At 42.9% G+C, this 14,807-nt stretch overlaps 1 protein-coding gene across 1 annotated transcript in view; it reads left to right on the top strand.

Annotated features, from left to right (window-relative positions):
• The window catches only part of GAN (gigaxonin), a 66,031-nt gene that overhangs the window by 12,694 nt on the left and 38,530 nt on the right, over window positions 1–14,807 (top strand). Inside the window, exons 2-4 of the mRNA XM_075940001.1 lie at window positions 11,254–11,368; window positions 13,180–13,530; window positions 14,050–14,267. Of these exons, the coding sequence (XP_075796116.1) occupies window positions 11,254–11,368; window positions 13,180–13,530; window positions 14,050–14,267 (684 nt within the window). The remainder of the gene's footprint in view (window positions 1–11,253; window positions 11,369–13,179; window positions 13,531–14,049; window positions 14,268–14,807) is intronic.

Here is a 14,807-nt window from a genome sequence, read left to right as displayed (position 1 = left end):
TCCAAATGCTTTGGCACTAAAAAGTTAAGAATTTTTAAAATGTGAATGTGCTTCTAATATAATAGGATGTGCCTTAAGCCTTGTTTATACTGCAGAATATACCCATTGCTGATGAGAATAGCTGAATTACAGTTGTGGTTACAGAACCAAGGCAAACTTTGATCAATACTTTCAGATCCACTTGTGGTCACTAAGGAGTGTGTTTGTGGGGGTGGGGGGAAGTTGTTTTCCTTTTGTAGGGTGGACAGGATTTTCTACTTAGTATTGGTTGTGATTTTCCCATCAGTGGCCAGCAACCTGTGCAGCAACATCCGTACAAACCACAAACGTAGGCAAGGAAAACTGCAATTTGTACCAGTTGAGTTGATCTAACTTTAGAACCTGCGTAAATGCAATTCTTGCAAATTGTAGCTTCTTTATCTATGCTTGGGTTTTGCACTGGCAGAGCTACAGTAGTTTCTGCCCACTGATTAGGGTGGTTAAAATCAAGTGCTTTTCTGGAGTGGGAAATCAAAATTTTATGTTTTATTTGCACTAGATATTTTTAATTAAACTATAATTTTTCTTTAAAAATGCTTATAACATCTGATTAAATATGTTAAGGCTTAAATGTATTATCTCTTAAAACACTTAAATAACTTACATATGCTGAATCCTCAAACCTTTATCAAAAACTTTAGTTAAAGGCTGCTTCTTTATATAAAGAAGAGTTGGGGGAAACATCTGACTTTTGAGCTCGAACTTCATATATGGCATAGTAGGTCATGTAGGGTGCATCTACATTGCACCTCTAGGTCAAAATAAGATACACAAATTGTGTAGCTTATTTCAAAATTTTGCCCTGTGTACACAGCACCAAATTTCAAAGTAAAGCGCTATTCCAACAAGTCCCCTAACCCTCATGGAACGAGGGCTATAGGGACGTTGGAATAGCACACCTCTTATTTCAAAATATATTTTGAAATAACGGGAGCATTTAAAGAGGCGGAATAGCTATTTCAAAATAGCGCCGCTATCTAGAGATAGCCATATTGTATTAAGGGTTGGATCTTGTGGAGGAGCAAGGGGCTGACCTCTGAGGTGAGAGAGTCATCACAGACATTAGGAGTCAGTCTCTGACTTCTGGAGACACCATCATGTATCTCATCAGGTTCTTCCACTGATCATGCTGCAGTGGTTTCATGCACCTATTTTATAGTCCCTCTTTCGCCCTAAGCTTTAGCTGAGTTATCAAGTTAAAAATATTTGATTCCATCTATAATTCACCATTTTCTAACATACAGGCAGTCCCCGGGTTATGTACAAGATAGGGACTGTAGGTTTGTTCTTAAGTTGAATCTGTATGTAAGTCGGAACTGGCATCCAGATTCAGCCGCTGCTGAAACTGATCAGTTTCAACAGCGGCTGAATCTGGACACCAGTTCTGACTTACATACAGATTCAACTTAAGAACCCCAGGCGTCCCCAAGTCAGCTGCTGCTGAAACTGATCAGCAGCTGATTCCAGGAAGCCCGGGGCAGAGCAACTCTGCCTCAGGCTTCCTGTAGTCAGCCGCAGGTCAGTTTCAGCAGCGGCTAACTTGGGGACGCCTGGGGCAGAGCAGCTCGGGTGCTGCTGGGTTGGTCCAGTAGCGCGGCCGCTCCTCGGCGCTACTGGACCAACCCAGCAGCACCCCAGCTGCTCTGCCCCAGGCGTCCTGATTCAGCCACTGCTGAAACTGATCACCAGCGGTTGAATCAGGACTCCTGGGGCAGAGCAGCTGGGGTGCTGCCGGATTGGTCCAGTAGCGCCAAGGAGCGGTGCTGCGGGACCAACCGGCAGCGCCCCACCTGCTCTACCACAGGCCCCGGGCTTTGCTCCACGTCTCCGTGGTCTGCTGGGGGGGGCACTAGCTGCGTTCCCCCCCCAGCAGACCAGGGAGACGCGGAGCAAAGTGGCGGAGGACCTGGGCCGGACCACGGCGCTTCCAGATCAGCTGGAAGCACCGCGGGTCCGGCTGGGTCCTCTGCCGCTTTGCTCAGCGTCTCTCTGGTCTGCAGCCTGATCTGGAAGCGTCCGCGGGTCCGGCCCCGGGTCCTCCACCGCTTTGCTCCCCGTCTCCCTGGTCTGCTGGCTCCCCCAGCAGACCAGGGAGACGGGGAGCAGCTTTTCTCGCCCCGGAGGAGGCGAGTGGCGGGACCAGGCGTCCCGCCGCTCCAGTCCTCCGGGGCGAGAAAATCCCCGTTCGTAACTGCGGATCCGACGTAAGTCAGATCCGCGTAACTCGGGGACTGCCTGTACTAAAAATGTACAGCTAATACAAATCTGAAAACAGTAAGCTATAGAATTGCTTACATGTATGTAGTTATAGCGTATCCTCCTAAGTAGCAAAAAGATGTACTAAATCTAATGTAAAGGTTCTATTTGTCATAAATCAACATGTTTTAGTAATTATATCAACCATTGAGAACTTCAGACTCTTCATTTGCTCTTCAGTTATTTTCTAAAGAGCAAATGGAAAAATTGATAAAAATGATTTAAGTCAAGGCTTTCATGCGGTGATTTAAATCAATCGGCCTGTCCACTGATGGCTAAATCCCAGCTATAGTCAAGGCTGTGGGCTTGACTGAAGATTGAGGGCCAGTTTCTAATCCATACTGGCTGTAAATCCTAAATCCATCGGCTGCAACAGAATAACATCCGATTTATTGTGGGCAAATGAAATCATGATCTAGAACAATGACTTTAAAACACAATAAAATGAAGCAAAAGTTCCAGTGACATATAGAAATGGGGATCTACTTTGGAAATGCTGATGTTACTAGAAAAACATGCTGAATGCTATGTATTAACTGTCTATCTCTGTGGCTCCTGTTGAACAAATTGTCTTGCTTCTCATGTAATATGCTACAACTTAATTATCTTATTTTTAGCCAAACTTAATTTTTCTATACTCTGAAAAACTTTGGACAATATTCAGTTCTTTTCTCCTCCTCCTCCTCCTTACAAAAATATAAACCAAAACAAAACCGTTCTTCTTCCTCTTTTATTTATTACACTGAGCTGTTGTCTGGATTATTTTGCATTGGGACCTGACATTGCTCATTCATTACAGAACACCTAAAAACCAAGTACGTAGGCAAAGTATTTGGAAAACTGGCACTCTTTTTAGGGTGTGGTGAAACCAGATTTCTTTCATGTGTACAGCCAAGGAGCTGGGGTGTGAGCTGAAAAAAAGAAATCCTACTTGTTTCATGTGTGTTGGAGGAAGTGATGAGTGGCAGTAAATTGCTTCATCACGTTATTTTGTCTGACCTATTTTATAATATCTAAAATATTGCATATGCAAAATTCGAGCTTTGAGAGAGGAAGGTGTTACAGCTGTAAAACCAGACGCATTAAAATAGGTCTATCTCATAAAACACGTGGGACCTGGTTAGGAGACCAAGTTAGCCTTAATTGTGTCTTGGTGTAAGAAGGTTTGTACCCAAGCACTGAAACCTCCTCTGCAGATTTATTATTGATAGATAGTCCAGAGTATTGCCTTGACATATTCAAATCCCTTTAATTAGTATTGAATAGAGCTCACTTTCTAATTTGTGGTTGAATCACTACCACAAACTTGTTTTAGTCTTAAGCCACACGTCTACATAAACTTGTTAGGATAGTAGAATTGGTAAGTGATACTACTTTTTTAACACTTATGAACCGCCCAAAGCCCTTGTGTAGACACCGTTATACCAGCAAAAATAAACCTCTTTTGCTGATATAAGATGTATCTATGTGAAGAGGATTTGCTGATCTAGCTATGGCTTAGTCATTCTAGGGCAAAGGAAGCTTGGTTTGTTTGGGGTTTTTTTTAAGTGAGAAATGTTAGGTGTTTGTTTCTTGCTTTTGTGCTTTTCCATCCCACAACAGCTTTATAGGCCTTTTTATGATACTGGGTAGTTTTCAACGTGAGAGAAAGTAGTTGAGAATTTTTTACTGTTCAGTTTCAAGGGGAAAAGATTAATTTGTTGTTGCAACCTTTCAAAGGTAAAATGATTGATCATGAAGACTTCACCCCAGACTTTCTTATTTTAGTCCATTGAGATACACAAGACCAGGGCAGAACTCTTCAAAAAGGCTGAAATTGCATTTCTCTCTCTCTCTCCAAAAAAAAAAAAAAAAAGGGGGGGGGGGGGAATGAAACCTTTGTAGACTGAATGTATACGTTTTCCACTTAGGCATTTTTTGTCATCGAAGAGCATGCCAGTATTGTAAAGTTTAAAACTGCTATAGAAATATATACTGTTATCTTGTTGTGAACTGACATTAAACAAGTAAGCTATGCATTGTGTGTGTGTGTGTTTGTATTTTCCTTTCACAAGTATGTTTGGTATGGTTGGATATTAGTAGGGCCCTACCAAATTGATGGTCCTTCTGACTCAATTTCATGGTCATGGCATTTTAAAAATTGTAAATTTAGATCTCCACTATTGATATCTGATTTTAAGGTGTTCTAATTGTAGGGGTCCTGATGAAAATAAAAATTGGGGGCCATCACAACCCCTTATTGTAGAAGGGCCTGCTATCCTTCCTTCTGTGTTGCTGCTGCTGACAGTGCTGCTATCATAGCTGGACAGCTTGAGAGTGGTAGCTTCTGGCTAGGAGCTCAGCTCTGAAAGCAGAGCTGCTGCCCTCAGAGCTGGGCTGTCAGTCCGAAGGCAGCAGCACAAAAGTAAGATGGCTGTGGTATGGTATTGCCACCCTTACTTGTATACTGTTGCTGTCTGCAAGCACACTGTCTTGTGAGCTAGGTGCCCAGCCAATTGTCAGTGCTCTGTGGCCCCCCAGCTCCGAAATAAGGGTGGTAATACTGTGGCCCTCCCAAATAACTTTGTTACCCTAACCCCACACCTCCGCCACTACCTTTTGGGTCAGGACCCCCAGTTTGAGAAATGTTAGGGTGTCTCATGAAGTCTGTATAGTATAGAGTAGAAGCATACAAAAGACCAGATTTATTGGGAAGAGAGCAGAGTTCATAATCTGTTACTCCTTTTTCATGCCCGTGAGTTTGATAGGGCCCTAGATATGACAGTAGTGATGGGCAATCTGCAAACATCATGCGGTCCGTTCGGGTTCTGTGTGTGGCCCATGAGACATTTTGTTTACCACTGACAACTCTGCACATGGGCCAGTTCCACTGGTTTCCATTCGCATTGTTTTTTTTCCTACCAGTATTAATAAAATGTTTCTAGGTTTGTATTTGTAATTTTTCTTAAACATAACCCTGTCTTCTAAAATATAATGTTCTCTAATGTTTCTGGATTTGGACTAAAGTAAACGATTTCAGGTTTAATCTTTGTTGTGGCCTGCAATAGGACACTGTTTAAGACATTTGATTAGATCTGAAACCTCTAAACAGCATTAATAGGAGGGTTTCTTTGTGAAGTCCACACAATGAAGTGATCTAGCTATGGTGTGTATGATAAGATCTTAATTACTGGTCACCAAGACTAGCCTCTTAAATTATATTAACCTAATTTCCCCAACATAGCTGGCATGAGATCTGTTTATTGTGTACCTTATATCTTAATTCAGATCCACTACCCTGCTGGGATGCTCAGGCTTCTGTGAAGGTATTTTCATGATATCCTTTCTTTTAACAATATCCTAGTACCTTGCTTTGAGAGCTTCTGAGAGGAAGCACTGCCAATGATGATTGGTAACCAGATACTACAGACTTAAATTAACATAACACTGTACTATTAGAACGTGTCACCTACTTGCACAAAAACAGAAGCAATTATTATTAAATAATGTAACATGCTTATAAATCGTACTGGATTGTTTTTCAGGAGACAAGGCAAAAATACTAAACACATTAAAATCAGTATCTGCATACACAAGTATACCAAAGGACCCCCTGCCAAAAGGTTATCCAGTTGATGTTCTAGTTGCTAGTGATTGTTGTTGCTTGAGTCAGCCTATTGGCCAGCTGGATCGAGCATAACAAGGAAAGCTGAGCCTCAGCTGGACGTGTCTGAACCTCCGTTGTTGTAGAATGATCCAAAGACCCGTTGTGCATTATTTCTAGCGAGAGATTTTTATGTAAGCCTATGGATTTTGCTATGTTATACTTGGATTGTTAGTTACAATCTGGTTGTTTTAGTAATTCTTTATTTGCAGCATTTTGTTTTCACAGCTAGACTCCATTTTCTTTGCTTTTAATTTAGGGTGGAGGTCTTTTACACTTTAGGGCAGGGGTGGGCAAAAGGGCCTCCACTGGCTGGATATGGCCCGCCAAGCAAGTTGATCTTGCCCGCAGGGGCTCTGTCCTCAGGGACTGGGAGCAGGGGGAAGCACAAGCAATGTCCTCCTGCCCTGCCCCCTCCCAGCAAGTAATGCGCTGCTCTTAGAAGCACTGTGCGCTCCTGGCAGGTTGGGAGGAGATTTTGTGTGCTCTCCCCACCCCCAAGCCCTGATTGGCCTGGGAGGCAGGGGAGAGCATGCAAAGTCTCCTCCTGCCCTGCAAGGGGCTCAGCAGTTAGTCAACCGCTAGCTGCTGCTCAGCTGCTGGTTGACTCTAAGCGCAGTGCTCCCTTGCAGGGCAGGGGCAGGAAGCGTGAGACTTTGCTTGCTTCTCTACCCCCAGACCAATTAGGGTCTGTGGGTGGGGAAGCCCGGAAGTGTCCTGGCCCTGCCCTTCTGCCTGAGGCCTTGCCCCTTCCAGGGTGGCCTGGAGCTGCTTCAAAAATTTCTGAAGTAGCCCTCAGTCAAAAATTATTGCCCATCCCTGCTATCAGTTCATCAGATTGCACTCTTCTGCCATGAGGGTCTTAGGATCTTGATGCTGGCTCTAGGGATGTTAAATGGCATTTAATCAGCTAGTCAATGGAATTTCCATCAACTAGTCAATTAGTTAAGTGGGGGAAACTGCAGAGCCTCAGTGGGGTTAGCTCCCGATCCTAGGCTCTTAATATACTTTTAAAAGGCTGAAGTGCAGCAGGGGGGACTGGCTTGCACCCGGTTTCCCACTATGTCTGTGACTACCCTGTTCCCCATGGAGATGGTACTAGGAGGGAACCAGCTTTTAAGTCAGCTCCACCCCAGCACTGGCTTCTATCCCCCCACTCCTCCGCTGTCTCTCTCTCTGATAGAGATAGCAAAGGGAGGGGGGAGCAACTAGTTGAGTCACTAGTCAACTAGTTGCTTACATCTCTTGCTGGGGCCTTGTTTCTTTACTCCTTTTTTGTAATATGCTATTTGTTTGTTTGTTCTACATACCACACATATCGTATTTGCGCACACAGCAGTACAATGATTTCAAAAGCAAATTCCTAACAGGACAGAACAGTTCTATCAAGGCAGAACAGAACAATTCAATCTTCAGCATTACTGCATTAGTATAGAACATCATTATATAAACTTTCATTAAAACAGTTTCATTAAGTAAACTGATAATAAAATCACTTCATTCAGGACAAAGCAGTTTAATCTGAAAATCAATTTTTCCATACACGTGTTTAAAAAAAATTAAAAATCATAAATAAAATAAAGCTAGCATTGTTAGAATAGATCTGTAAATTATGTGAAGAGTGGAATCAATACAAGTGTACAAACAGTAATCTTTGGTACCTGACTCAGGAGCTGATCTGCATACAGAGTCGCTCAAAATTATATAGCTGTTGTTTGGAGGGAAGGGTGGGAAAGAGAGAGAAATGTTTACTGTTTTTCATTTTAATTTGAAATATAATGTTTAATCTTCTGTAATAAAGTGATGTATGAGTTGTCTAGCTTTGTCTTTTCAGTAGGATTTCTATATCACCTATCAGAACTGTGTAGTGTTTTGACTTCTAATCATACAAACCATATTCCCAACTGAGAAGTAACTTTTTGTTTTAAGATGTATTTTATTGGAAATGTGGTGTTCTGTAGCTTTTATTTTACTGTACATGCACAGTTAGCTTTGATGTCTCAGGAAATATAAATAATGTGGCAATCTTAGATTTTTTTTGCCCCTCAACATTTGAACAGAAATCTATTATGGGCATATTTGTGGGGGGCGAATCTGAGTGTTTGATACTTGATACAGAGAGAATTATTTAAATCTGTGGATTTGGGAGGCAATTTAAATTAGAAAAATTATGTTTTGTAAAATTTGATCATAGAAGTCTGTGTGTTTTATCATGTGCAGGTGAATCAGGATAATAGTAAATCTGATAGTTGAAATGGATCTCCCTGAAGTTCAGATAAATCATTGTGCTCAAGAAGCCATGTGGGGAGAGGGAGGAGGAGGGGAATCTAGAAACATGAGCCAGATTTAGCCACTAGGGTAACCGGGTGGTTTTAAAAAAATATCGGACACACTTGATCTCAGATGGGGAGGTGGGGACCGGCCGGGAGGGAAGCGGGGCTGGCTGCGGGGACTGGCTGGGAAAGGGCCTGGGAGAGCGGGGCTGGCCGAAGGAGATTGGGGCGGGGAGCCAGCCGACAGGAAGCAGGGCTGACCGGGAGGGGGTCGAGGAGAGCGGGGCTGGCCGGACGAGATCGGGAATAGGGGGGACTGGCCGGAGAAAGCAGGGCTGGTCGGGGAGAGTGGGGCTGGCCGGAGGAGACTGGGGGGGAGAGAACTGGCCTCTGGGAATCAGGGCTGGCTGGAGGAGATCTGGGGGTGGGAACCGTCCGGCGGGAAGTAGGGTTGGCTGGGAGGGAGTTGGGGGGAGTAGGGCTGACCTGGGGGGGCGGGAACTGGCCACTGGGGAGCGGGGCTGACCGGGGGGGGGGCAGAGCGGAAGGTGGGGGAACCAGCCTGGGTGCACACAGATCCCAGGGTGCTGCCCATCCCATGCATGGTCCCGGCAGGGTGCATGGATGAGTCTGGCCCCGGGGATTCCATCCCGGCCCTGCCCTCGCCCTCACCCTTGCCTTTGCCCTCGCCCTCCTCTTCTCTACTGTGTAGCTGCGTACTGCCTGGCTGGTAGACACTCTCACGCAGTGTGAGCATGTCTACCAGCCAGGCAGTACACAACTACGTACTGATACGAGTCATGATAATAATAAAACTTACTTAATTAGAAAATGTATATGTCCGGTATTTTCTCAATTTGTTTCCCGGACAGAAAGCTCAAATACCAGACTGTCCAGTTCAAAACCAGACACCTGGCAACCCTATTAGCCACCCTTGCTCACAAGTTTAATAAAACAGACCTTTTATAAATTACAGGTTGGACCTTTCCAGTCTTGCACCCTTAGGACCTGATCAGTCCCAGATTAGGGATGCAATAGTGTAGTGGATTAACCGATAAGATAAAGCTTATAGGTTAATGCTCTAGACCACATGCATTTCCCCTCCCCACCCCAGCCAGTAAATTTTTTAGCAGGCTGGCCAGCAACCTGCCTCTGTCCTGGCTTGCAACAGGTCCAGGACCTATCCTTGCTGCGGCTCTGCATTTAAAGTGTATTAGGATCCAGATGGGCAGGAAGCCTGGCTCAGTTCCAGCTCATGCCAGGCCTGGAGCTCAGACCCCTCTACACAGGGGCTGCTGCCACCACATGCTGCTTCAGCTTTATCAGAAGCTGCAGCACAGGGCAACAGGCAGCCAGACCACAAAGAGGGCTGGCTTTTTAATTTGGTTCCCCTCGTGGACCAGCTCCCACCTGGCATCTCGTGCTGCTACCTCTGAAACAGAGACAGAAGTAGGGGGCTCCTCGGGAGTGAGGCTGGAGCGCACTGGCTGCTGGCCCCGCTCCTGGGTACTATAGAATAGTTGACTAACCAATAAGAATTCATGAGGTTGCTCAACTATTCAGTTAACCAATATTTTAACATCCCTGTCCCAGGTGAGGTATTTTGCTGGACCAGGGGAGGTCATATCTGGTGCCCCTCGCCCAGCATTGTACCGGCCTCAGGCCCTGTTGCTCTGCTGGTCCTTGCCCCAACTGGGCTGTTGTAGGCTCCCAGCCCCTCCAGGCAGCCCAGCTGGGGTGTGCCAGACAGCCTAGCTGAGCAGTCCCATTGTGGCACAGTGAGTTCCCAGCTCTGCTAGGAAGCCTCGCTGGGGCATATGAGCTGCCAGCTGCGGGGATCTGGGCTCCTAAGCACCAGACCTCCTTTGGGACTCTCTGGTCCTGGAACATCTGTGGTCCTACTGAACCAGTGATGTTGCTAGATCAGAGAGTCCCAATTTACAGAGGTTCAACCTGTATTATTTATCGTGAGCAAGGATGATAGAATACGGCCACATCAATTAATATGTGAACTCTGGGAGCCTTTGTCTCTCGAATGAATGTGCTATAAAAATTGCATCAAAAATATATAGGAGGAGTTTGTCACTTGAAATATGTGACATAACAGCAGTGAGGCCAAATTGTTCCGTTTTTTTTTTTTTTTAATTGAAATTTGAAAGTGATTTTACTTAGTTGCTTTTAGGCCAGATGGGTAGCCTTTGCTTTTTTTAAGCACTTGGAGATTTGTTTCTCTTTTCTGGATGGAAAACAAAAATAATTGTTGTGGTCCTATTTTACTGAATAAATAGCACTTGCAACTGCATAATGCTACGAATAAACCGTATTTGTGCTGTTTTGGAATATTTTAGAAATTGATTTAATAAAATCTTATGCCCATATAACGGTGATTCTAGATATATTGGTAGTTAAGTTGCATCATAATCATACTCTAATGTGCAGTTACAATGTTAAAAAGTGACTGTATAGAATGGGAACTTAATGAAAATATCTTCACTCCCTTGTATATTTTTAAGCCATGCCAAAAAATGGTTGTATTGCTCTTGTTGCACCTAACAAAATAGAGCTTGCATGGTTCTAAGATAAGCTGGAGCCTGTTCTCCTCATGCTTCATCAACGGAATTGTTTACTTAAGTTTTAACTGTGCACTCTTTGAGAATGCTAATGATGTGTGAGCCAGACAGCGCTTTCAGATCTAAGTATAGTTTGCAAAGCTAGCACGTCACAGGTGGAAACATCTGTAAATTAAAAAGTGTCTGGATAAAATAGCACAAAGAGGCTGCATGTTTATTATCTATCAGACTCCACACCAAATTTGTTCAAAGTATAAACATACATTAAAACCTTTCAGTATAATAGCTTGCCTTAAGAGAATTTATGGCTTACCTTTTTAAAACTTCTTAAAGAAAACAAATGCTATACCTAGTATTACTAGTGCATATGCTTCCTTACCCTCTTCTCTACTTGTTTGCACTCCTGTTCCTCTTATCTGGTTTTTATACTTTGAGACTGTTCTTTATTAGTTATTGTTTTTGCCCCCCCCAGAACAAAATTGAACTATAATCCTCCCAAGGATGATGGATCTACATATAAGATTGAACTTGAAGGGATATCTGTTGAAATCATGAGAGAGATACTGGATTACATCTTCAGTGGGCAGGTATGGTGCTTAGCTGAATTATTACATTTCTCTAATGTTTCCTCTAATCTTTTCCATCCATGTGTGGAATACATTTTGTCATGTGCACCGAAGCATGTACAAATGTGCCCCACCAGGAGAAACACTAACCTAGCTGTGAGTGCTTTGCTAATCAGCTGGGCAGCATTAGAATCTCTCCTAAATGACTGCACAGCTTACAAGTAACCTCTAATTCAGCAGCACCAATTAGAGATTAATCCCTACTTTTTTTTGAATGATAGGAAAAGACAAAAAGAGTGAACTTTAGGTTTAAAGTCATTGCTATGAATTGACTTCTGAAAGCCAGAATACAGGCTACTGATATGAACCAAAAATAGATTGTAAGCACTTCAGATGTGCTTCTCTTGCTCTGCTTAGTGTCATGTATCCCAAGAAACAAACTTTAAACAATAAATATTAAACTTAAAAAAAAAAAACCTCACTCCTCCTATCAGTTTCTTCACTAAGTTGTTTTTAAAGTATGTGTGATTTTGGGACTTGTGGAAGGTGTCTGGATTGGCAACCCAGGAAACAAAAATGTTCTGTGAAGGATTTCAGTCTGGGCTGTCCAGGCTTCCCACCTGAGTGCTTCGCCAGTATCCGTCAACTCCAACCATTTAAGGCTGACCATGCTTTTCTGTCTTTACACCCATTCAGTCTTCCTTAGAACCTGTTAAGACGCCGATCTGAACACAGATTAAAATCAGCTTTAGTTTTGTCCATTGGGAACCAGACTGACAGTGCTGAATTTCAAAACAGGTCACCAAACAGTCATCAGGTGGCATCGACTCCTGGTTAGCTGAAACCATTAAAAAAAAAAGTTTAATCATCAAGGCCACAGTAAAAAAGAAAACCGTGTAGTTGGGGCTGTAATGTCTCTTCTGTGGTGCTGATTTGGCTTAACAGCCAAAATATAGTTCATCTTCCTGAATGAGTGTAATAATTTCATGGATCCTTCAGACAGAGCACTCCTGATGCCTTCTGCCCTGCTAGCACTCTCCCTTTCCCCAGTTGAGTTGCCCACCAGCAGTGGCTTTATCCTTGTGCATGGTAGTTTCTAATGCTCTTTTGCAGCTATGTTATAGTCCGTTATTCAGCCAGTAAGGCAGGGATCGGCAATAAAATGGTGGTGGTTTGCCGGCGTAGCCCCTGGCAGTCTGCTGCCACTATATTTACCTGTCCTTTCACAGGTATGGGTGATTGCAGTTCCCATGGGCTGTGGATTGCTGTTCCCAACCAGTGGGACCTGGGATATGGTGTCCTGGTCCGCGCTGCTTCCTGCAGCTCCCATTGACCAGAAACAGTGATCCACGGCCAACGGGAACTGCAATCACCCATACCTGTGGAGGCGCAGGCAAATATAGCAGCACTAGCCGGCCCCAGGGGCTAACCCTGGTGAATTGGATCTGGCCCATGGGCTGGTATTTGCCCATCTCTGTGGTAATGGCAAATCTGCACTGACGCACTACATCAGTGCTGCTGTATTCATGCAGCTGGGCCACTGTAGCGCATCTGCTGAAGACATGCTATGCCAACAGGATAATTCCTGCATCTCTGAGAGAGTCAGAAACTGTCATCAGTGGAGTGTCTCCAGCTTACATGGTGCTTGTGTGGACAGCACTTACGAGGATGTAAATTGTCGTTTAGGAAGCTGTCTCTTTTCACATCCTGAGTGACGTAAGTTACATCAACATAAGCGATAGTGTAGACCCATCCTAAGAATTAGTTATAAAGTTGTATCAGACAGTGAATTATGGATTGTAGTTGTAACTTTTTACAATGAACTCTTGCAGATCAGGCTAAATGAAGACACTATCCAAGATGTTGTGCAAGCAGCTGATCTCCTGCTTCTTACAGATCTTAAAACTCTCTGCTGTGAGTTTTTAGAAAGTTGTATAGTTGCTGAGAACTGTATTGGTATTCGGGACTTTGCACTGCACTATTGTTTGCGTCACGTTCACTACCTTGCCTCAGAATATCTGGAAACTCACTTCCGAGATGTCAGCAGCACAGAGGAGTTCCTGGAACTGAGTCCCGAAAAATTGAAAGAAGTGCTGTCTCTGGAAAAGCTGAATGTTGGAAATGAAAGATATGTATTTGAAGCAGTAATTAGATGGATCTCCCATGATTCAGAATTAAGAAAGGTATGGTGTGCTAAATTAAGTAGCTCGCTTATTAAATTGGGCTCACATTCTGTGCTTGTTTAAAATTACCTGATAGGAATACGATGCAGATGCATTTTCTTTTTTTACTTATATTTCTAGGATTTAAATATTGCACTGTATATAAATCTGGAAAATAGATTCCGTCTTTTGAGTTGAAGTCTTGCTTATAATGTAGATGCAGCCTCCTTTTTTGGTTGCAGATAAAAACACTAAATGAAATAACGCATCGTTAATTTTGTGTGTTTTTTATACAAGCTTATTGTTGGCTATGGGGATGTTACCATTGTTTGTCACAAGACCTGGAGAATAAACTACTTTCTAAAATAGTTTTATATTGAAATTAAATTGTTCTATCCATAAAAATATGTTTCAGTATTTTCTATATATAAGAGATACGTCACATAAGATTTTCCTTTAAACTATATTCTAAAGTGTGATAAAAATTCTTGGTTTTTATTAAAAGTGCCTTGGAAATTTTGAATTTTTCTGGTTCTCCAGGTTCACCTGAAAGATGTCATGTCAGCAGTATGGGTTTCAGGATTAGATTCAATTTATTTGCGTGAGCAGATGATGAGCGAACCATTGGTACGGGAGATTGTCAAAGAATGTAACAACATTCCACTCACTCCACCACAGCAAGGGGAGGCAATGCTGGCTTCTTTCAAACCCAGAGGTTATTCCGAGTGCATAGTGACTGTTGGGGGTGAAGAAAGAGTGTAAGTATTCAGTATGTAACCCAAATAAATAACTTGTGCTATGTAAGCAATTAATGGACAGATGGTAACTTTAATCAAAAGTAATGATAAAGTGAAGTTAATATTAACTCATTTAGTGCTGAATTAAGTGGGCGCACATACAAAACTTGATGGATTTTTTTTACCATAGTTAGCTGTCCCTAGAATACTCTCATGTTTGATTCATATTAGAATATCAGATTTCTCCAGTGAATGAGTTTCTTAATTTAAAATTCTGAAAATTTATCTTTAACAAATATTAAAGTATAAATGAATATCTAGCATTATCTTTACGTGTTTGAGACACTTTCCAAAAAACCTACTCTAATCACATGTAATGATAGCTCCATTGATTGTCTGAATGAGGTTTGTGAGAGTTCTTAAAATAACAGTTTGGTTCTACAGCAAATTTCTGATTTAAAACATTCTCAGTATTGATAGTGAGGTGGAAAGTTGAAGACACAACTTTTGTGGCACTGTAACGCTGGTGCCAGAAGAATTTTGTTCAGACTCTCAAACTGA

Source organism: Pelodiscus sinensis, chromosome 12 (genome assembly GCF_049634645.1).
Source record: "Pelodiscus sinensis isolate JC-2024 chromosome 12, ASM4963464v1, whole genome shotgun sequence".
Taxonomy (NCBI): Eukaryota; Metazoa; Chordata; order Testudines; family Trionychidae; genus Pelodiscus; species Pelodiscus sinensis.
Note: the sequence above shows the minus strand (reverse complement) of the source record. Positions and strands in the feature narration are given on the sequence as shown.